Genomic DNA, 22,978 nt, shown 5'->3' on the forward strand with positions numbered 1-22,978 from the left:
ACAAACTGCTTGACTTCTCTGAACCTCAGGGTTCTCACCTGTACAGGAAGATGTCCGCAGGGTCCACCCCAAAGGACTACTCCGAAGATTACAGGAGACGCAGATGTAAAGTATTTGGAGCAGTGCTTGGAACACACTCGTGCTGAAAAAATGCTGGCTGTATTATGATGAAGACCCTTGAATTGAGTTGTACTAAAAAATTAAACTGTAAGTCTGACCTAACAAGCAGCCACCAAGTGGTGTCCCAATCTGTAGGGAAAGGTCCCTGGGGTGAGCTCCACTACCCTGGAAGTCTCGGAAGCGAAACTCGTCCTTCGGAGACAATCGGGCCCCAGCTGGGTGCTGGGCCTGTGCACCTTCAAGACTACAAAGGAGAAGCTGTAAAACCAATGAGGTCGCCAACAAGAAATAGACGTTCTGAGTTGACTGAGGGAAGATGATCTGGAAATGGGGACCCTTCCTTGAAAAACCTGAGAAGATGGTCACTTTTGAGAAATTCAACTTTGGGAATAAAAAACATTCAGAAACTGGAAACCAAGAATATCTAGAACTCCTCCAGTAGTGATTTTGTTTTATTTCCTCAGAGGAAGGACTGTTCTTATCTTTGAGGGTGAACCTAGGGACCGTGTGGGCGGGTGGCGGGGGAGAGGGCAGTAAGGAAATAAGCAGGGGCCGGCTGCAGAGCACTTCCAGACACTCGGCCCTCAGGCTTAGGACTGGGAAATCTGCACGCTGCCCAGACAGCCTGGGGGGTTCATCCCAACTTACACAGCAAGCTCCAAAAACAAGCCAACTCTTATAAGGCTCTGAACACCTAAAGGTCTAGACTAATTTCAAAGAACAAGAAACAAACAAACAAAAAAAAACCCTCAATATGTCATTTATGTTCAAAAACAAACCAAAAACACTTTTAACTTAAAACACAAACAGGCTCTAGTTTTCAACATGGACATGGTGCTTATTATATGCCAGGCATTGTTCTAAGTCCTTTTCTTTCTTTCTTTCTCTTTCTCTCTCTCTCCCTTCTTTCTTTTTTTTTTTTTCTTTTTTGAGACAGAGTCTTACTCTGTTGTCCAGGCTAGAGTGCTGTGGCATCAGCCTAGCTCAGAGCAACCTCAAACTCCTGGGCTCAAGCGATCCTCCTGCCTCAGCCTCCTGGGTAGCTGGGACTACAGATACTACAGACGCTATGCCCGGCTAATTTTTTCTATATATTTTTAATTGGCCAATTAATTTCTTTCTATTTTTAGTTGAGATGGGGTCTCGTTCTTGCTCAGGCTGGTCTCCAACTCCTGAACCCAAACGCCCATACACCCGCCTTGGCCTCTCAGAGTGCTAGGATTACAGGTGTGAGCCACCACGCCCGGCCTAGTGTTCTCATTTTATACATCTTTTTTTTCTTTTTTTTTTTTTGAGACAGAGTCTCACTTTGTTGCCCAGGCTAGAGTGAGTGCCATGGCTAATTTTTTCTATTTTTAGTTGGTTGGCTAATTTCTTTCCAATTTTAGTAGAGGACAGGGTCTCACTCCTGCTTGGGCTGGTCTTGAACTACTGAGCTCAAGCAATTCTCCCACTTCAGCATCCAAGAGTGCTAGGATTACAGGCGTGAGCCACCATGCCTGGCCTGTTCTAAGTCCTTTTCATCTACTATTTATGCTCACAGAATGCTCTGAGGTAGGAACAATTGCCTCCATTTTATTCTGAGGAAGGAGCAGAGCTGGGACCCTGGCCCTTCCAGGCTGGCTCTGGAGTTGGGACTGGCAGCTCGATGCTGTTTTACAGGAGTCTGGGTGGACTTCTGAGGGCTGCCTGGCTCTGGGTCGGGTGGAGATGGTGCTGGAATCCAGGCATGCAGGTAGGGTGGAATGCAGCGTGCCTGGAAGGTGATTACTGCTTCCACCAGGTATAGGAATGTACCCCAATGCCATGACGAGCAGCCCTGTCATCTGGGCACCCCCACATCAGCAGGTTACCCAGGTGGTCAGATCTACCTACCTGGAACCCAGCAAACCCTGAGGAGCAAGGGGCACCACAGAATGCCAAGGAAATCTTGGTACAACCTAAACTGGGGCAGTGACTGGAGGTGTCTTAGAAGAACAATATCTAGTTTCTGCCAGCCAAGAGAATTAAAAACTACAACAGATACTGAGAATGTTTCCTTTGGAAAGTGCTCCAGACTGTTAGGAATCTGGGCCAGAATCTCTGGCCTTTCCAGCACCTAAAATCTTGCTGAATGGAAGTGAGAAAAGCCCCATTGCTCTTTGGAGCTCTACCAGCTGGAGACATGAGTGACCCAGCTGCCTCCTCCACGAACCTCTGGGGTTGGCAGTAAAGTGGAGCAGTAATGCTCTGACAAGGCAGATCCCAATGGTGATTGTTGGCGGAACTGGATATAAAAGCCTTTGTAAAACCCCAAACCCTTTGATGTGTGTGTACGCGTACCCCTGGCTTCCTCTGCCCCACTTCCCTAAGCACCAGCCTCAGGTGCCCTCCGCCCACCCTCGGGGAGCTGCCCGGTCTAAGTAGAAAATCAAAACAACCCTTGAGCCTTTGCCTCTCCCCCAAGGTTCAGCTGGGGCAGGAGGGAGCAAGGCCAGGGCCAGGCCCAGGCACCGGCTGGGGCACAAGGGGCCTCAGCTGAAACCGAATTCGGAAACTGAGGTTGTGGAGGGGGTGGCCTCGGCAGGGTCCGGGCAGGTGTCGGGGGCCCGCGGGGTCCGCACTCCATCCCGAGAGACCCTCCACAGCCCCTCGCGCCCGGGTCTCGGCCGCCCTCGGACCCGGGACCCTGCTGCCCCTCGGTCCCCAGCACCCGGTGGCCGCCCCTCTGACCTGCGCCCCCATCGCCCCTCAGACCCCAGACACCGCGGCCGCCCCTTGGACTGTGGACCCCGGTGGCCACCCCTCGGACCCAAGCCCCTACCGCCCCTCAGACCCCGGACCCCGCGCCGCCCCTCTCGGCCCCTGACCCCCTGTTGCCGCCCCGGGGACCCCAGACCCCGGTAGCCGCCCCTCAGATCCCGGAGCCCGGTGGCCGCCCCCGGACCCCACCGCCCCGGACCCCGTTCAGGCCCCCGGCCGGCCGCGCCTCTCACCCTGCTCCGCAGAGGAACCTGCCATGCCTGGGAATGCGGGACCCGCGGCTGCGGCTACAGACATTTACCAGAATCTGATGCAACCATCGCCCCCGGAAGTCCCGCCCCGCGCAGGACCGGGCTTCCGGGACACGCCCGGTCGCTAGGCAACCGCCGCACGCTCCTGACTCCGCCGGCCCGGGGCATGCTGGGAGTTGCGGTCGGCTTCCCCGGTGACCAGCGCCCCTGAGAGTCTCCGGCCGCGCGTTCAGCGCCGGCGCCCGGAGCTTTCCGTCCGGCTACGAGGAAGAGACTGCGTCCCAGGCGCAAGAGTTTGGGTTAGATTCCAGCAAGCGCCCTGAGGCCCAGACCCGGCCGCGGGCGGGAACGGGCCTGGAGCAAGGGCTGGGGATGGGTGGCGCGAGGGACGGTCCTGCAGACGACCCAGCAGAAGGCCGGCCACCGGGACAACGCGGTGCGGCCGCAGGGCATGGCAAGGGTGGGGCTTCTGGAAGGCCTTTGTAGGCGAAGGCAAGGGTGGCAAAGACACACCCCGAGGGCTGCAGACAGGAGCAGGTGTTTGCTTCGGGGCGGCGTCGTGACAGGGCTGAGTGGAGGGGCCTGGGTTCAGGAAAACCTGAATGAAGACAGAAGGGCTCTTTGGTAGAAAGCGGTTTCCATCGTCTACAGACGAGGAAAGCGTGGCCTGGACTCGCTAAGCGGGCAGATAGGTCTGAGAGATGCCTGGCAGGCTGGGGGGATAAGGCAGATGCTGGAGTCCGGAATGACACCCCAGTTTCTGGGTGGAGAGAGACTGGTTGGGTGGCTGTGGTGACATTTGCTTTAATGATGAACCCAGAAGCTGAAGATATTTGGTGCAGGATGGAAACAAGCAGGCTGATTCATATTCCCAAGGACTGGGGCTAGATTTGCTGTTTGGGTGAACAGGTGGGCCATGCTATCGTTCCCTGGGGGCAGAAACCCCTGGGAAGACCTACAAGCCAGAACAGGCTGCTCCATCTCCTTCTCAGAACCCCATTCCAGAGTCCTCCCTCACCCTCAATCCCATCAGGCTGCTTGGGGCTCCTGCCTTCTGTGTGCATGATGTCACCTACTCAGATATCCCACCCAAGGTGTGTGTACCCACCCAAATGAGAGGAAACACTATTTCAGAAACAATTTTATTACATAAACAAAAATTTATTGGCCAAGTACAGTAGTTCATGCCTGTCATCCTAGCATTTTAGGATGCCAGCCTGAGCAAGAGTGATGCCATTTCTACAAAAAGTACAAAACCTAGCCGGGCATAGTGGTACACGCCTGTAGTCCCAGCTACTGGGAGGCTGAGGCAGGAGGATCACTTGAGCCCAGGAGTTGGAGGCTGCAGTGGGCTGATGATGAGATGATGCCACTGCACTCTAGCCAGGGCAACAAAGTGAGATTCTGTCTCCACGAAAAAAGAAAAGTTATTAAGGCACATATTGCTCAATTGTACAATATTTGGTGAAAGAGCATCTTTGGCATCAACACTTAAGGCCGGGCGCGGTGGCTCACGCCCATCATCCTAGCACTCTGGGAGGCCGAGGTGGCGGATCATTTGAGCTCAGGAGTTCGTGACCAGCCTGAGCAAGAGCGAGACCTCGTCTCTACTAAAAAAATAGAAATTAGCTGGAAAACTAAAATATATATACATATATATAAATTATCCAGGCAACAATGAGTCTGCACCACACCCTGTTCTAGGCATGGGAGCCTCACAGACATTATGAGAACCAATGGTCAAGGCAGAAAGGCAACAACCGAATCCGCCTAGCCTCAGCTCCTGGGGAAGAGGCTTCCAGGACCGTGAACAGGCAAAGGCAGCGGTTCCTCTGGAGCCTCCGTAATTCATCTCAGGCACACAGGCCAAGGACAGCTCTCTGGCAGAGAAGCACCCTTGCCTGTACACAGAACTGACCTCCCCGTCAAAAGCTTCATACAATTCATCTCAGGCACACAGGCCAAGGACAGCTCTCTGGCAGAGAAGCACCCTTGCCTGTACACAGAACTGACCTCCCCGTCAAAAGCTTCATATAAAAAGGATAGCTGTATCTGGGATTCATGACGTTTCCAACAAGATCAGAGGCTGTAGAAGCAGCTCATATCCGATTCATCCAGGCCACTGCTTAACATCAAATGTGCCAAAAAAGACTCTACCGTGGGGTCCCGGGATGCCTACCTAAAATATTTTCAGCAATTAATTTATTTATAATATTTTGCACATGCCCGTCTAACTCCATTTGATGGAGGGCAGCCATGAGCTTAAAAACAGAACCGTCCTTTCCAAGGTTATTTCTCCAGCGCAGCAGCATCTGATGATGCTGTTCCATCACATTTCCTTGATTTCCGTGTTCACAGATCTCAATTTCATTCTCTCCAAGTTGGATAAATCTCATAAACATCTTCCAGTTACTTCTTGGAACCTCACGTCCAATTACATAATAAATTCTATTGGTGGCTAAAAAAAAAGAAAACAAAAACAAGAAGGAAGAGTGTGCTTACATTTCTGGAAAGACCATGGAGCATCTGCCCAGGACGTGGAGGCTCTGCGCGGCCCCAGCTGGTCCCGGAGAAGGGGCCAGGCCCTGGGATTTGGAGGCCACCTTCAGGCCAGGACCACCCCTCACCCTGCCCACTGCCCATCCATCACTCTAGGGCCATGGGTCATGCAAGCCCCACATGGCCACCGGCCTTCCCAGGAGAAGGAACCAGAGGCTCCCGGGAAAGTCGGAAGCCTCGTGGGGACAGTCCGTTGGGGTCCGCCCCACCCTTCCTTCCTCCCCCTGGGAAGGGCCCCAGGCTGCTGGGCGAGTTAGCAGTAGGATCCAAGACCCAGGGCGAGTTTAACCTCCCTGACCTTCGGTCCTCTTATTTATAAATGTGCAAAATGGGGGTGGGTCTTGCAGAGTTGTTAGGATGAGATAAAGAAAGCACCTGGCATGTAGCATGTGCTCAGTAAATCTTTACTTCTCTGCCAAGAAAATGTAGCATCACAGCCAGCAGGGACCTGCTCATCTAGGGTGATACGAGGTATTTCTACCACCCACTCACATCTTTTCAGAAAAACATGGAAATATTACAAAACAAAAGCAACTCCCAATGTTTCTAGATTGAGCCCACAAAATCTGCATTGGACACCAGACTGTTTTCTCTGGTGTCAGCAGCGAACGTGGAAAAGTGAATCTCAAGTCCGCAGGAAAACTCCTCGTGACTGCACGGAGGCAGATGTTCCTTCTCAGAAATAAAGACGTCCACACCAAAGATTTAACTCTGAGCAGCTGCTAAAATGAAGAATTCAAATTGCTTACCGTTACAGGACGTATCCTTCAAAAAATACTTTTGTGCATATTCCTGTGGAGGGAAGAGAATCAAATTATTCCTGGAGAAGAAATCTGTCCAGCCCCTGGCAGGGCTTCTGACAGAACCAGTCGGCTTTCTCGTGGCGGCGGGTGGGCCCCACTGTGCCCCACTACAGGCAGCAGAGAGCTCACGCCCACCCACATGCTCCAGGTCGTGCTTCCCTGGGACACTGCTGGGGCCCGAGTTGGACACCTATGCCATCAGGGATGCTCTGCTCGGTGGGCAGGCAGGGGTCCTGGGTAGCGCAGCTGCTCTGAGTGTGCACCTCGGACCCTGGGGACGGGGGGCTGCTATTAACAGTTCAACGATGTCACCTGGGGGTGATTTGTTCTACTCTGGACTTTGACAATACCAATGGAGGGCACCCGTCCAGAGAGATGCATCATAAAAACCATCACTGACTTAAATGTGCGTTTCTAGTGAAGGGACATCTGAATGTGTCCTAGACCGAAAGAGCCTGGATTTGACTGTCCACTTACACGGGCTGCTCCAGGCTCCCAAGGCCTGCGGATAAGGTTAGGGGTTCCCTTTGGGTCACTAAGGGCCTAGAGCCAGACCTCGCAAGTTCAAATCCCAGCTCTGCCCCTTGGCAGCTGCTGGCCTCCCTGGACACTGCCCTCTCCCTGCCACGGCTGCCTCACCTGTAAACCAGGGGCAGTAACGGCTCCACCTTCAGCACAGCCCAACAGGGACACCCAACACACACCCTGCCCTGTTTGGTGCCTCTAGATGACATGGGCTGGGGGGGCCTAACCTCTCTTTCTTAAATAAGACCCTCTGGAGAATCTGATGAAAGTTTCAGAAATGACACACAAGGGCATGGGACTCACGGTGCCCAATTCCCAGAGTTGTCAACCTCAGTGCCTGTGCTGGGGTGTCCCAAGGGTCCATGACCTTCAGCTTAGGGCCCTCGACCTCCTCCCTGGCCCCATTCCCTCAACACCTGACCTCCTGTGCCTTTAGGACCCAGAGATGGGGTTCCCGATCATTCTCCATCGCTTCTGAGCGACTGCACACACTGTCTCCTCTGCCCAAAGGACCCTTCTCCCCAGGGCTGTTAGCAGGGGTCTCCTTATCTTGCCAAGCCCGACTCAGGAGTCATAGGCCGGGGACGGCTCCCTGCAGCCCCCTGACAGAGGATGGGGAAGGTCGGCTCCTCTGTGCAAGGCTGGACCAGGAGGCTGCGTCCCCCTGCCTGGCCCTCCCACGGACGGATGTGCACACTCCCCACGCCCCCCCCCAGCCTGCCCCTGCCTGCCTCCTCTAGATGCTGCCCCTGGTATACAGGAGGTGCTTAACCGAGGTCTGCCAAGCCCAACTTGGAGAAAATCATGTGCTCGGGTGGCTGAGCCACCTCTGAGTAAGAGTGCTGCACCCCGGGGCCCCACCACTTCCTCCGTCCTGGTGCCGCCCAGCCAGAGGACCTGGGTGAGGACACTGTGAGCCCCTGGGTGCCATGGTCCTCTGGGACAGCACTCTGGGTTGGGGATTGCTGTGGGTTCAATCACTGCCAGAAGATGTGGCGTCCTGACCTCCAGCACCTGTGCTGGGGCCTTACTTGGAAACAGGATCTTTGCAGAGGGTAAAGTTGTAAGACAGGGTCACTGGGGTTGGCCTTATTAATCCAACGTGAACAGTGCCCTTATAAAAGGGGGAAATCTGGACCGATCCAGGCACACAGGGAGAACGCTGAGTGAAGATAAAGGCAGAAGTTGGGGTGACGCTTGTACGAGCAAGGACATCGAGGATCATAGGAAATCGCCAGAAGTTAGGGAGGAGGCCTGGAACAGATTCTCCCTCACAGCCCCAGAAGGAGCCAGCTCTGCCGACACCCCGGCCCCGGACTTCCGGCTTCCAGAACTGGGAGAAGACAGACTCCCGTTCAAGCCACCACGTGTGTGCACTGTGCCATGGCCGCCCTAGCAAACCGATCCAGGGACCTCCCAGGAGCACGCGTGGTAGCACCGAACACAGAACCCTGCACACAGCAAGCGTCCAATAAGCACGGACATCGTTGCTATTCAGACCCACCCACAAGTTCCATTTACCTGCTCCAGGGCCCCTAGGGAGGCTGTGGCCTTGGTCCGGCCCCAGGGCCCGCGGGCAGCAGGAGGACAGGTGTGCGGCATCCGCTCTGGGGCAACTGCGCTTCCTGCAGCCGCCAGCAGCTGCCCCTCGGGGCTCTCACCTGGGTCCTCTGAGGGCCCAGGGCTGGTCTGGGTCTCGGCCTCAGCCTCGGCCTCTGGAGGCGAGGCCAAGTTCTCTTCCTCCAACGGCCCTGTGGTTTCCGTGCCAGGTGCTGGATGGTCCCTGTCAGCATCTGCAGGTGGCAGGGTCTCCGTGGGCCCGGGCAGCAGGGGCTCCGTGGGCCCGGGCAGCAGGAGCTCCATGGGGCCCGGGCAGCAGGGGCTCCTAGATAGCTGAAGCACAAAGTTATTTGTTTTGGTGAGAAGGGATGGCAAGCCCCCGCCAAGTCACCTTTGGAGAAGGAAATGCCACGCAGCCTGCAAGCCAGGGCCATGCAGGTTTAGAGGTGGACACCACACACGGTCAGGGCCCAGTTCTAATGCTAGCGCCCTAGGGGGCCCGAGACAAGCTGTTGTGGGCTAAGCTGTGGTCCCTAAAAAGATAAGGCCATGTCCTACCCCCTGGCACCTAAGACTGCAACTTTGGAAATCCCCCCGTGCCCTGGTTTCCACTGGGTGGTCTGAACAGCCAGACTTCCAGTCTTCTTCTGGCACAGGCAGCTGCGGCTGGAACGAGGTGGGGCGCGACGCCACTGCGCAGACTGAAACCGAGGGCACAGGCAGGAAGGCCTGCGGCTGCCCACACCCACTCCTGGAAGTCCTGGGGACCTTACTGCCACCAAGGCCTGAACACCCAGCACTGGACGGGGACCCTAAGCCCCCATGAGGCACCTGCAGGAAGGCTGAGCCCAACCCACAGTGGGATACTTACAGAGCTGCCCGGCTCACTTGACTCTTCTGACAATAAAAAACAAGAGACATGAATTCAGTTCACAATAACCAGGACAAGGACTTTTTGAACTCATAACAAAGAAAGTGCACTCACCTTTGAAGAGCTTGGCCATGCACTGCCGGATGACGGGTTTCCCTGGGAGAGCAGAGGAGGCGAGCTCAGCCCATGGCACACCCAGCACCCCCGCCACCCCCTCCGCAGCGAGCTGACCCAAGACTCTGTGACCTCCCAGGGAGTGCCTGCCTGCCCCCCCGCTGAGCTCCAGGGTGCCCTGAGTTAGAAAGCGAGGACCTCGCAAAACTGCTCCGAGGCTGCTGGTCTGTTCTGCTCGCCCATCAATCTAGCCCTAATTTACCTTTTTTGCAATACCAGATGACCAGGCTGATGATGAAGATGACAGGCAGAACCAGGAGTAACCAATACAAGTTTGCATGTCCTAGAAGGAGGCAAAACAGATAAGGCCGAGGCAGAGCTAAGCACAGCTGTCTTATCAGAGTAACACGCTGTCGAAGGTCCCCATTCCCCATCACGGTCTGTCCAGGTCCCGAAGCTCAGAGCACGTGGGCCGCTCGGGCCCTGGGAAGGGGAAGGAGGTCTGTCCCACTAGAACGGCAGCAGGAGGCTCTGCTGTCCCACGGGTGGTCCCGTGTGGGCGGTCCCGGGTGCAGGATCTGCTCCTGGGTGGCAGGAGGCAAAGCTCGGGAGCCTAGAGGTGGCAGAGGACGTGCTGGTCCTGGTCAAAGCAATGCCTGGCCACCGTGGCCCAAGGGAGAGGGCTGCCCCACCCTGGGGAGACATCTAGTGAGACCACTTGGGTGTCCCGGTTTCACCCCTTGTGGAATCACAGCACGGCCAGAGCCAGGACACACAGACACCAGGGAGAGGGGACAGGCCATCTAGAGATGGGGACCCTCGGCCACCTCCAAGTGACCCCCATGACCAAGAAAAGCCAGTGGAGCCATGTCCATACAACACCAGCACCCACTTAAAGGTTTTTTGTTCTTCTCAGCTTAGACCCCCCCCTTTTAGTATTAATATATCCTCTAAAGGTATTTGCATGTTGCTGTGATCAAAATGTTTCTGTGGAAACAGACAAGCTGACTGTGAAATGCAAACTGACACGAAGTCCAAGAGCAGCCCGACAATGCCACGGAGGGGCGTGGGACAAGGGGCTCCGGCCCTCGGACGGGGACACAGTCCCAGGCTCATGCAGACACGCGGTCTGTGACGGCGGTGATTTACTGCACACAGCCAAGCACATTCGTTTACTTATTGTCTCTGGTTGTTTTTGCTGCCACGGCAAAGACGCCAAGTGACAACCATGTGGCCTGCAAAGCCACCTATGCACTCTTCCAGAGGAGGTTTGCTCACCTGGATTTAAGAGACGGAATAGGCCCCTTACCTGGCTCGTCCGGCTCAGGGCATACCGTATCCGCCGTGGCGTTACATGGCCAAAGGGGCTCTTTGCCTCCAGGACACCTGAAGGGAAAGCCCAAGTGTCACCTCTCCCCACCCAGGCTCAGCCCCGAGTGGCCTCAACACCACCCACAGCGCAGGCTGAGGAGGGACCAGCCTTGGTCCTGGGATGGCCCTGCCACGTTTCAGGCAATCAACGCCTGGCACTTCCCTGGCTACGTGGCCCGAATTAGTCTAATGGAGTGAAGCTCAGGAGGCTGCTGTGATACCTGGGGAAGAACCTCGATCTTCCCCCTTTTCCTGGATAGAGTCTTTGGCTAGGAGGACTGGGCCTGCTGAAGCCACGCCTCCACCAAGAGGGAAGCCAGCCATGGAGAGGGGGAAAGGCAAGCGAGTCCAGAGACACCAGAGCCTTGATCCAGCCAGACCTGAATGCAGTCCTTACTTCAGACGTGTCAGGTATAGGAGCCAACAGTCCAGCACAGTCTGAGTGGTGTTTAATGAGAGCTACTTGCAAGTGGCTTTGTCACTGTAAATGGCTCCCCAGAATGTCCTCCCAAAATTCATGCCCACCTGGGACCTCAGAATGTCACCTTATTTGGAAATACGGTCTTGGTAGACATAATTAAGATGAGGTCACATTGAAGTAGGACGGGCCCTGATGCAATGACCGGTGTCCTCACAAGAGGGAAATGTGGACACGGAGGCCCAGGCACGCGGAGGAGGCGGCCCTGCCGACGGAGCCAGAGACTGGAGTGACGCGTCCACAAGCCAGAGGCTGCCAGCCACCACCAGGAGCTGGAAGAGGCGAGGCCAGACCCTCCCTCGCGCCCCTGGAGGGAGTGAGGCCTTGCTGACACCTCTGATTGCGGACTTCTGGTCTCCAGAAACGTGACGGAATACATTTCTGTTGTTTGGAGTCACCTGGTTTGTGGCCATGTGTTATGACGGCCACAGAGGACACTAACACAGTGACAGCGGTCAGTCATTCTGCTCTGGCCACAGGGCACAGCCCTGCCATTGCTCTACCTAGAGCTCTCTTCCCCCAGAACCTTCTACGGCTCCCTCTCCCTCAGGCCTCTTCTGGAGGCCGCCTCCGCAGAGACTGGCCCTGACTGCTGAGTCCTCAACGGCCCCACGGCCCTGCATGCCACTCGCTGGTCTCACACCGTATGTGCGTTTTCATCGTCCGTGTCCCCCACTGCTAGAGGCCGAAGGCCTGCAATGCCACCCACAGGCCACAGCGGGGTGTAGCATTCATTCATCCAATGAATTAATGAATGAGCACTGACACCAGTACAGGCAGGAACATCCAAGGGATTTGTTTGATTTAATCTTTTTTTTTTTTTTTTTTCTTGAGACAGAGTCTCGCTTTGTTGCCCAGGCTAGAGTGAGTGCCGTGGCATCAGCCTAGCTCACAGCAACCTCAAACTCCTGGGCTCGAGCGATCCTTCTGCCTCAGCCTCCCGAGTAGCTGGGACTACAGGCATGCGCCACCATGCCCGGCTACTTTTTTCATATATATATATCAGTTGGCCAATTAATTTCTTTCCATTTATAGTAGAGACGGGGTCTCGCTCTTGCTCAGGCTGGTTTCGAACTCCTGACCTTGAGCAATCCGCCCGCCTCGGCGTCCCAGAGAGCTGGGATTACAGGCGTGAGCCACCGCGCCCGGCCCTTGTTTGATTTAATCTTTAGGGCATCTATATGGGGCAGGTGCTACGCTGTGAGCCCCATGTTACAGATGGGGAGACTGAGGCTGGGAGTGCTGTGTAAGTGACCCAAAGCCAAACAAGCAATGCGCGAAGGAGTGGGGTCCCGTGCCCCCTGGGCTGGCCACCCCGGCCCCTGTGTCCCCTTACTTGCTACACCGGAAGCAGCTCTCCATGCAGTCCGCAGAGTCACAGTAGAACTGGCCCGACTTGCACTGGCATTGCCGGTCACTGGTCGCGGAGCAGTTGGTCACCGGCTCCTGGTCTGTCAAAGGGGGAAGGCTAAGGTCAGTCCCCAGAGACATGGCCCTGTCGGGCGGGCACCCTGCCACGATGCGGCCAAGTCACCGTCACCTGCTCTTGGTCCCAGGTCCAGAGTCTGCCCTCGCCTGGTCTTTTAGCTCAGGAACCATGAAAAGGCACCGACCGGACCTGCTTCCCTATGATCCGGGGTGTCTGTGGAGAGGCCCGTGGGGGGCCCCCGCAAGCTGAGGGGGTGGGACAGGGCCAGCCTCTCAGAAACAGCCCCAAATCATCCCTTCCATCGCTTGCCCCCCGCAAAGGAAAGAACACCACTCCTGTGCGTTCCATACCAACGAAACGTCAAAGGCAGGCGTGCCGTCCCACAGAGGAGACACTCGAGCCCCTGCCTGCTGCCAACAGCCCTGCCGTCACGCGACACCCTCCCTCCCAGGCGCCAGCCTGCGCTCCCGCCACGGAAACCCGGAGCCCCGGCACCAGGCCCGCCCGCGTCGGAGATGGCAGCGATTAAACACGGGCTGCAGAGCTTCTCGGAGCGGGTACCTTTGCCATCTGCCGCGTTTCCTGTCTGAACGAGTTCAAAGAACTGCATGTGAGAGATGATAAAAGTAAAAGGGGCCCTCAGACCTGCACCCCTGCTTGATACCAAGAACACGTGTCCCCAGCCCCGAGTCCAGCCTCCGTGTTCTCGCTAGAACCGCACCAGCCTCCTGACCCTCCTGAACAGGCGTGCCCGGCGGGGCGTGCCCGGGAGCGGCCGGAAAGGCCGTCGGGCAGGGCCATGCGCGGCGCACGGCCGAGTCACGCGGTCGCAGGGACCCGCGTCGGTGGGCGTTTTGGAAGCTTCTGGTCCTGGGTTGCGACACACCCTCCCCCACCTGTCACCACACGTGGCCCCGGCTGTTCCGATCAGGGTGGAGATGCGGAAGGCGCGGGTGGTGGCTTAGCAACGTTCTCAGTTTGGCAGATTATGCCAAAAAGGTTTCCCAAAGTGGCTGTTTCTGTTCCACTTTTCCTGTTACTTTGAATCTCCTCTGCTCAGTCTCAGGGAGCGCTTGGTACATTCCTCAACCCGGCAGGTACGAAACAGCGTATCTATTCATCCATGTTTTCATATATTTGTTGCCGATTATGTTTCATCTTTGGAATGTCTGTGTCTCTCCTCATTACAAATTTTTTTTTATTATTGATGAGTGACCATCCTTTACATGTTCTGGATATTGATCTTATGAAAATTTTAAGTATCAGAAATCAATTATCCCAGCCAGGCGAGGTGGCTCACGCCTGTAATCCTAGCACTCTGGGAGGCCGAGGCGGGAGGATTGCTCGAGGTCAGGAGTTTGAAACCATCCTGAGCGAGACCCCGTCTCTACCAAAAATAGAAAGAAATTAATCAACCAACTAAAAATATATATACAAAAAATTAGCCGGGCATGGTGGCGCATGCCTGTAGTCCCAGCTACTCGGGAGGCTGAGGCAGCAGGATTGCTTGAGCCCAGGAGATTGAGGTTGCTGTGAGCTAGGCTGATGCCATGGCACTCACTCTAGCCTGGGCAACAAAATGAGACTGTCTCAAAAAAAAAAAAAATTAGAAAGAAATTAATTGGCCAACCAAAAACATGTAGAAAAAATTAGCCAGGCATGGTGGCGCATGCCTGTAGTCCCAGCTACTTGGGAGGCTGAGGCAGGAGGATCACTTGAGCCCAGGAGATTAAGGTTGCTGTGAGCTAGGCTGATGCCATGGTATTCTAGCCAGCGCAACAGAGACTCTGCCTCAAAAAAAAAATAGGAAAAGAAAAAAATAAAAATGTTTTATTATTGATTAGTGAGAATCTTTTACATGTTCTGGATATTGATCTTATGTAAGTTATAAGTATCAGAAATGAATTATCCCACTTCATGGCTTAAAGTTTTCAAATTTGGCTGTCTTTTGATGAACAAAGCATAAAATTCTACTGTAGTCACATTTATCAATCTTACCTTATGGTTTGTGATTTTTATAATTTACATTAAAAAATTCTGCTGCCTTAGAGTCACAGACACTCTGTATTTTCTTCTTACAGTTTTACTTGTCATATATGGATTTTAATGCAGTAGGAATTGATTTTTTTTTTTTTTGAGACAGAATCTGGCTTTGTTGCCCAGGCTAGAGTGAGTGCCGTGGCGTTAGCCTAGCTCACAGCAACCTCAAACTCCTGGGCTCAAGCGATCCTCCTGCCTCAGCCTCCCAAGTAGCTAGGATTATAGGTATGTGCCACCATGCGCAGCTAATTTTTTGTATATATATTTTTAGTTGGTCAATTAATTTCTTTCTATTTTTTAGTAGAGACAGGGTCTCGCTCTTGCTCAGGCTGGTTTCGAACTCCTGGCCTCGAGCAATCCGCCCATCTCGGCCTCCCGGAGTGCTAGGATTACAGGCGTGAGCCACCGCACCCCGCCCAGGAATTGATTTTTATGTATGGTGAGTGGTGGAGACAGTGGAAACGTCCGGTCCTGCACCGGGACTTTTCCTGTGTGGACAATGAATTACCTTCCTTTGCGGACGCTCCCCTTCCTCCTGTGCAGGGCGAGGCCGACTGGCCCACTGTCCTTTCCCTGTGTGGATGTCACGTCACCTTAACTGTCTCTTCCTACAAAGTCTTGACATCTGGGAGGCCGGCGTGCTATCTCCTTTTTATTCTTTGGGAGTGTTTTGGAAGTTGCCAGCTTATAACGTTTCAAGAAAGTTCCTGCTGTATCTTCTATGCAGAAGAACTGATGCCTCCAAAACACTGAGTTTTCTCACCTAAAGCTTCTTACATCTCTCTACATGCTTAGGTCTTCTTAAATGCGGTTAGTTCACATAAACTTATCTCACACATCTTTTGCTAGATTTATTCCAAAGTATCTTGTTACTATGTTTTGCTAATGCAAATGGTATGTTTAACGTGAACTTTCATACATTAATTCTGTAAATAGTCGCTTTGCTAAACAGTCTTAAAAATCTTAATAATTTGTGAGGCTGGGCATGGCACCTCACGCCTGTAATCCTAGCACTTTGGGAGGCCGCAGCAGGAGGATAACTTGAGGCCAGGAGTTCGAGACCAGCCTGGGCAACACAGTGAGACCCCCCACAGCGAGTCTCTATAAAAAATTTAAAAATTTTCCAGGTGTGGTGGCATGCAGCTGCTTTGGAGGCTGAGGCAGGAGGATGGCTCAAGCCCAGGAATTTGAGGTTACAGTGAGCTATGACTGTACCACTGCACTCCAGCCTGGGTGACAAAGCAAGACACTGTCTCTAAAAAAAAAAAACCCAATAATTTGTAGATTGATTCTTGCATCTTTAACTGTATACACGTATCATCATGATACAAGCAAAAAACCTAACCAACTCTTCCTCTCGAAACCAAACCTCGTGGGAGGGACGCTGTGCTGGCTCCATCTCCCTGCATGTCTGCGGTCACCTCCTTCGGAGAGATCCCCACAAGGCAGGTTGAGGGGCGTGCTTTAACACTCAGTGGAACCGCACCTGGCCTGCAGCTGCACACTCACCTTCCCGGCACTGGTTACACCGCCGGCAGTGGGAATGGTCGTTGTCATGGGCCATGAAGGTGTCAGGGCCACAGGGTGTGCAGTGTCCAAGGCTGTGGTTGGTACTGCAGTGTCTGCTGACATGGTGACCTTCGTGAGAGGCGAGACAGTGGTGAGGCGGGGACCAGCGCAGCCCTGCTCCAGCACAGACCCAACCTCGGGACCCGACATCTTCGGGACGTTCTAGACTGCTGCCCAGTTTGTGCGGGTCCCAGTCTGGGGCCCGAGTTCTAGTTCTCGGGCCCCAGACTGGGACCAGCGCAGCCCTGCTCCAGCACAGACCCAACCTCGGGCCCTTCGGGACGTTCTAGACTGGTGCCCAGCCACAGTCCCCCTGATGGACTTCGTGTGTTTGCGTCCCAGGACCGAGGACCCGAATCCCCCCTTGGCTTGTTCCAACGTCCCGCAGCTCGCGCAAGCAGACGGTCTCCAGCTGCACGCAGGGCCGCCCGAGAGCTCGCAGGTGCCTGTCCATCCACCGCCCCAGCTGCTAGCCACCCGGGCAGGCTCCTCGGCTCCCAGGGGCCCATTTAGTAGAGGGAGGTTGCAGGTGTAAGAGTGTAAGTATCTGCCCAGGTCCCAGATGGAGCTCCTAGTCCAGTGCTCATCTCGTAAGGGCTTCAGGAGAACCATAGCGAAGCCGGGCACCCAGCCCGGTCACGGCCTCCTGGGGAAGAGGCCTAACCACCCGCACCTGCCCCCACGCTGCATCCAGAGGGCTTCAGGTTGGGCCAGTGATGTCACAACAATTCCCGAAATGTCGTTCGTGCGGGTGTGTGCGTGTGTGATGTGTCTGCTGATGTGTACATCTAGGCGTGTGAAGGTGCACGTACGTACTGACGTGTGCGTATGTAGACTTGCGCAGGGGAGTGTTCCGCTGTGTGTGCAGGTGTGTGCATGTGTAGATGTGTGTGCACGTGTAGATGCATGTGCACGTACAGGTGTGTGTCCAGACGTGTGGGATGATAGGGGGTCCAGGCATGGGTGTTTGGTCCCTTAACTAGAACCTCATAAAGGCACGGGCTGGTGGATAAAACGTGGGGCGTGCGTGTATGCACGCGTGTGTACACGTGTGCGTGTGTGTGCGTGGACGCACTTGCGTGTGCAGGGGCGGTGGAGAGCAGTGAGTGTGGCGCGGGCCTGTGAGTGGTTCCCAGGAAGGCCCAGGTGCTGGCAGCGGTGAGAGGTGGGGGGCGGAGCCTCTGGCTGCTCACGCGCTGTGAGGGGCAGGCTGCACCTCAGCGCCCCTCCCTCGGAGAAGCCGAGCCCCTGCTCACCAGGAGCCTCCCTCCTCAGGCACGTCAGGGCTCTTCCCAACGGGAGGGCAGATGGGAGCCTCCGGCCTAGGCTGTGTCCCCCACGTCTGTCCCCCGACTCCCCCAGAACACAGCCTGCCCACCTCAGAGCAGGCCTGACACCCCTGTTCGCCCTGGTGCTCCCCACCACAGCCGCGGGGGCAGAGGACAGCCACCCGAGGTGGGAGGAAGAACAGGGGGGCTCCACGGAGCGGCACGCCCACCCCCATCAGCAGCCGAGCTCTCCCACCCGGGGCAGCTTCCAGCCATGCCCTAACTAAGCGCCCGGGGCCTCCCGTCTCCCACACTGGAAGGTCAGCCCGGGAGGCCCTGGAAGGTGTCCTGGGACTCACCCGCTGGGCAGCGTCTGCAGCAGCGGTTCTCAGACTGGTACATATCTGGGCCACATGGGTTCACACTGGTGGCCAAGGTCACCTTCAATCAGAAAGGGAGACGGTCGTTATTGAGAGATGCCCCTGTGGCCGGTGGAACCGCACCTACCCTCCACGCGAGACCCAGCCCTGAGAAGGAGGGGGCTGGCCACCGGCAGCTGGAACACGGGTCCCTCCTGCGGTGGCCGTCCCTGGGGAAGCGCATGCTGGCACTTTTCCTCATACTCCGCTGTGCTGCTCCACTTATAATAAGGAGCAGGTAGGTATCATGTTGGGGGAATATGATCTTTTCTTTTTTTCTTTTTTTCATTTTTCCTTTTCTTTCTTCTCTCTGCTCGAGTGCTTAGCAGTGAGACGTGGGAGCGCGTACTTCGGTTTCCGAACGCGCGCGGCCGTGCTGACGCTGCCGGGCCGCGGACCAGTCCCCCTGCGCGGCCAGGACCACGTCCGGCGCGGCGGCGAGCCTTTGCGATTTAGGGAGCATCTGTTCCGTCCCAGCCTGCAGCTGATGCTCTCCGCAGGCGCATATACGCTTTGTCCAGGAAGTGCATTATGCGTCAGTTAGGAACCGGGACCTGCCCGTTGGCGTGCGTGTACCTGTGTGTGCATGTATTCTGCGCCCCTTGTATACATGCAGGGCCGTATACACATGCACACACACATAAAAAATTGGAACCACATAATTCACAGGCAGTTCTACAGAACGTAAGTAACCCAGATAACGAGAATGACTGTCAGCCTCTCTGCGACCCGTTCCTTCCCCTACCAACGCTTCCTAGCTCGAGTCCTCGAGTCTGACTCTGAAAACCCACTGCGGCCGCCGTTAGGTGAGAGCGTGCCCGGCATCTGTCTTCCCGACCTTTCGCTCCCCACGCCGGTCCCCTTCCCAGTGTAGGGACAGTTCTTTAAACTGCCACATCACTAGATCTATCTTTCTAATTCAACCAGACAATTAATGAGCTTGACCTACTTGTATGTGTTGGATTACTACAGTATTTGGCTTTATTTCTACCATCATATTTTATGCTTTTTTTTTTTTTTTGACAGAGTCTCGCTTTGTTGCCCAGGCTAGAGTGAGTGCCGTGGTGTCAGCCCAGCTCACAGCAACCTCAAACTCTTGGGCTCAAGTGATCCTCCTGCCTCAGCCTCCCAAATAGCTGGGACTACAGGCATGCGCCACCATGTCTGGCTCATTTTTCCTATATATATTAGTTGGCCAATTAATTTGTTTCTATTTATAGTAGAGACGGGGGTCTCGCTCTTGCTCAAGCTGGTTTCGAACTCCTGACCTCGAGCAATCTGCCCTCCTCGGCCTCCCAGAGTGCTAGGATTACAGGCGTGAGCCACCGTGCCCGGCCTATGCTTTTTTTTGAGACATTCTCTCACTCTGTCACCAGGCTAGAGTGCAGTGGCGTCATTATAACTCCCTGTGACCTCCAACTCCTGGGCTCAGGCGATCCTCCTGCCTCAGCTTTCAGAGTAGCTGGGACTACAGGCATGCGCCACCATGCCCGGCTGATTTTTTCTATATATTTTTAGTTATCCAGCTAATTTCTTTCTTTTCTTTTCTCTTTTTTTTTTTTTTTTTTTAAGTAGAGACAGGGTCTCGCTCTTGCTCAGGCTGGTCTTGAACTCCTGAGCTCAAGTGATTCTCCTGCCTCGGCCTCCCAGAGACCTGGGATTACAGGTGTGAGTCATCGTGGCTGGCCTTATTTTGTGCTTTGGACATTGCACTTTCTCTGGTTTTATTCTCGGCCTCTTTCCTGGCTTTGCTTTCCTTACTCCCCCTCTGTTCCTCTCCCAGCCTTGTTTTTCCAACCCCTCTCTGGGGAACCTGAATCGGTTCCGTTTTTAGTTTTTAGTCATTTACGTTAACCTGGGGAAAATGAAGTAAAAAGTAACGGGGGGGAAAAGAATTTAGATAGGTTTAAAGAAGAAGGCCCAGCCTACAGACACCAGAGTAAGACCAGTCTCAGGCAAGAATCGTCAGCCATGCCGACATCAGGACAGGAAAGCAGGAGGGAAAACAGAATATTTAGTCTCAAAGCGACTCTCTACAAGTAAGTACTTCGTAATCACAAAGGGGAAAAGCAGTAACTACGACAGAGAAAGCCGGCAAACATCCGCTGAACTAAGTGATCAAAGTCAACAGCCCCAGTAAAGGGATGGGACGATACCACGTGCCTGGCGATATTAACGCAGCTACACGGACCCATCGCTGTTGGGGTATTCTTGTCAAAACACACGTACCAAGGCCGGGCGCGGTGGCTCACGCCTGTAATCCTAGCACTCTGGGAGGCCAAGGCGGGCAGATTGCTCGAGGTCAGGAGTTCGAAACCAGCCTGAGCAAGAGCGAGACCCCCGTCTCTACTATAAATAGAAACAAATTAATTGGACAACTAATATATATAGAAAAAATGAGCTGGGCATGGTGGCGCATGCCTGTAGTCCCAGCTACTCGGGAGGCTGAGGCAGGAGGATCACTTGAGCCCAGGAGTTGGAGGCTGCTGTGAGCTAGGCTGACGCCACGGCACTCACTCTAGCCTGGGCAACAAAGCGAGACTCTGTCTCAAAAAAAAAAAAAAGAAAAAAAAAAAAAAACATGTACCAGGGATTTAATCACAAGGAATCATCAAACACACACTGAGAGACATTCCACGACATGATCAGCCAGCACGCAAAGGTGTCGCGTGCCAGGAGTTTGAGGTGGGTGTGAGCTAGGCTAACGCCACAGCACTCACTCTAGCCTGGTGACAGAGTGAGACAGGAAAGGAAACGAAAAGAAAGGAAAGGAAAGGAAAAAGGAAAGGAAGGGAAAAAGGAAAGGAAAGGAAAAAGGAAAGGGGAAAGGAAAAAGGAAAGGAAAGAGGAAAGAAAAGGAAAAAGGAGAGGAAAGAAAAGGAAAAAGGAAAGGAAAAGGAAAAGAGGAAAGGAAAAAGGAAAGGAAAGAGGAAAGGAAAGGAAAAAGGAAAGAAAAGGAAAGAGGAAAGGAGAGGAAAGGAAAGGAAAAAGGAAGGGAAAGGAAAGGAAAGGGAAAGGAAAAAGGAAAGGAAAGGAAGGGAAAGAGGAAAGGAAAGGAAGGGAAAGGAAAGGAAAGGAAAGGAAAGGAAAGGAAAGGAAAGGAAAGGAAAGGAAAGGAAAGGAAAGGAGAAAGGAAAGGAGAAAAAGAGAAGGGAGGGGAGGAGATGAGAGGAAAGGAAAACTGTAGATGGTATTGGTAAAATGGTGAAACAGGATGTCTATCTGTATGAAACCGTTCCTAATATGTACGAATGCCAGACAGCAGGAGAAATGGGTTGAGTCCATCTGTAGCCAATACCACACCCCTTCCGCCACTTCCTCCAGGCGGCGCACGCAGGCTCCCGCGCGCCCCGCCGCCCACCTGCGCCAGCAAGCCCCCAAGCAGCCCCCCCTCCCCCCCCCAGCAGGGCGCGGGACCCGGGACGCGCAGGGCAACCCGGTGGGCTGAGGCTGCGCCGGAGCAGGCGGACCAGCCCGCGCTCGGGTCCCAGCGCTCAGATCCCCGCGCCCCGGCCCGCACCCCGGCCCACGCTCGGGTCCCAGCGCTCAGATCCCCGCGCCCCGGCCCGCACCCCGGCCCACGCTCGGGTCCCGGCGCTCAGATCCCCGCGCCCCGGCCCGCACCCCGGCCCGCGCTCGGGTCCCGGCGCTCAGATCCCCGCGCCCCGGCCCGCACCCCGGCCCGCGCTCGGGTCCCGGCGCTCAGATCCCCGCCCCCCGGCCCGCACCCCGGCCCACGCTCGGGTCCCGGCGCTCAGATCCCCGCCCCCCCTGGCCGGCGCTCGGGTCCCGGCGCTCAGATCCCCGCCCCCCCGGCCCGCGCTCGGGTCCCGGCGCTCAGATCCCCGCCCCCCGGCCCGCGCTCGGGTCCCGGCGCTCAGATCCCCGCCCCCCGGCCCGCGCTCGGGTCCCGGCGCTCAGATCCCCGCCCCCCGGCCCGCACCCCGGCCCACGCTCGGGTCCCGGCGCTCAGATCCCCGCCCCCCCTGGCCGGCGCTCGGGTCCCGGCGCTCAGATCCCCGCCCCCCCGGCCCGCGCTCGGGTCCCGGCGCTCAGATCCCCGCCCCCCGGCCCGCGCTCGGGTCCCGGCGCTCAGATCCGCGCCCCCTGGCCGGCGCTCGGGTCCCGGCGCTCAGATCCCCGCCCCCCGGCCCGCGCTCGGGTCCCGGCGCTCAGATCCCCGCCCCCTGGCCGGCGCTCGGGTCCCGGCGCTCAGATCCCCGCCCCCCCTGGCCGGCGCTCGGGTCCCGGCGCTCAGATCCCCGCACCCCGGCCCGCGCTCGGGTCCCGGCGCTCAGATCCCCGCCCCCCCTGGCCGGTGCTCGGGTCCCGGCGCTCAGATCCCCGCGCCCCCGCCCGCGCTCGGGTCCCGGCGCTCAGATCCCCGCGCCCCCGGCCCGCGCTCGGGTCCCGGCGCTCAGATCCCCGCGCCCCGGCCCGCACCCCGGCTGGAAGCCGTCCCCGGCGGCCTGGGCCACTCACCGACGCCGGGAGCAGCAGCAGCAGCGGGAGCAGCAGCAGCCCGTGCGCCTCCATGGCTCGCAGCCTTGGCACTGCCGGCAGGCGGAAGCGGGGCTCGGGCTCGGGCAGGGCCAGGAAAGCACATGGGCCGCCTACGCTCTGGGCATGCGTGGCCTCCGGGCTGGCCGCCTGCCAGGATCCGCCACCACCCTGCCCTCCTCGGCCTCTCCCCAGTCTCTGCCCTCCAGTGCCCCCAGTGTCCCCTTTCAATGGGGGAGAGGCCAAACTCCCTAAAATCATTTGATTTACTCGGAGCCAAATTTGAGGACGGTGACCTGGCTGTGCCCAGGCAGCCTTGAGCAAGTGGACTCGCTATGGCTGCGTCACAGCCTGGTTTC

The 22,978-nt window shown here is 56.0% G+C and overlaps 2 protein-coding genes across 4 annotated transcripts in view; both read right to left on the minus strand.

Moving 5' to 3' along the window:
* The window catches only part of CARS1 (cysteinyl-tRNA synthetase 1), a 53,168-nt gene extending 49,949 nt beyond the window's left edge, over window positions 1–3,219 (minus strand). The window contains exon 1 of one of the 2 annotated variants that reach the window (XM_012757636.3): window positions 3,096–3,219. In XM_012757636.3, the coding sequence (XP_012613090.2) occupies window positions 3,096–3,159 (64 nt within the window). In that variant the 5' untranslated portion in view covers window positions 3,160–3,219. The remainder of the gene's footprint in view (window positions 1–3,095) is intronic. The other variant, XM_012757637.3, reaches the window with a different exon arrangement.
* A 1,022-nt stretch (window positions 3,220–4,241) lies between these two features.
* On the minus strand, window positions 4,242–22,698 carry LOC105867538 (tumor necrosis factor receptor superfamily member 6-like). Of its 2 annotated transcripts, none has more exons than XM_012757723.3 (11): window positions 22,602–22,698; window positions 18,060–18,141; window positions 16,373–16,501; window positions 12,731–12,845; window positions 10,855–10,931; window positions 9,808–9,888; window positions 9,546–9,587; window positions 9,432–9,457; window positions 8,522–8,893; window positions 6,422–6,464; window positions 4,242–5,571 (listed from the first exon to the last, which is right to left on the minus strand). In XM_012757723.3, exons 1-11 carry the CDS (start codon window positions 22,653–22,655, stop codon window positions 5,267–5,269), a joined length of 1,326 nt encoding a protein of 441 aa, XP_012613177.2. In that variant the 5' UTR covers window positions 22,656–22,698; the 3' UTR covers window positions 4,242–5,266. The 2 variants fall into 2 exon arrangements, with proteins under 2 accessions (XP_012613177.2, XP_075857757.1); XM_076001642.1 differs by having other exon boundaries at window positions 5,449–5,571; window positions 8,662–8,893.
* Window positions 22,699–22,978: the final 280 nt, after the last annotated feature.

Source organism: Microcebus murinus, chromosome 4, assembly GCF_040939455.1.
Source record: "Microcebus murinus isolate Inina chromosome 4, M.murinus_Inina_mat1.0, whole genome shotgun sequence".
NCBI classification, from domain to species: Eukaryota; Metazoa; Chordata; class Mammalia; order Primates; family Cheirogaleidae; genus Microcebus; species Microcebus murinus.

Coding starts and splice junctions, on each gene's coding strand:
- LOC105867538 (XM_012757723.3), bottom strand. CDS start 22,655: ATGGAGGCGCACGGGCTGCTGCTGCTCCCGCTGCTGCTGCTGCTCCCG. Junction 16,502..18,059: donor CTGCAGACGCTGCCCAGCGG/GTGAGTCCCAGG, acceptor CCTCTCACGAAG/GTCACCATGTCAGCAGACAC. Junction 9,588..9,807: donor CATCTGGTATTGCAAAAAAG/GTAAATTAGGGC, acceptor CTGCTCTCCCAG/GGAAACCCGTCATCCGGCAG.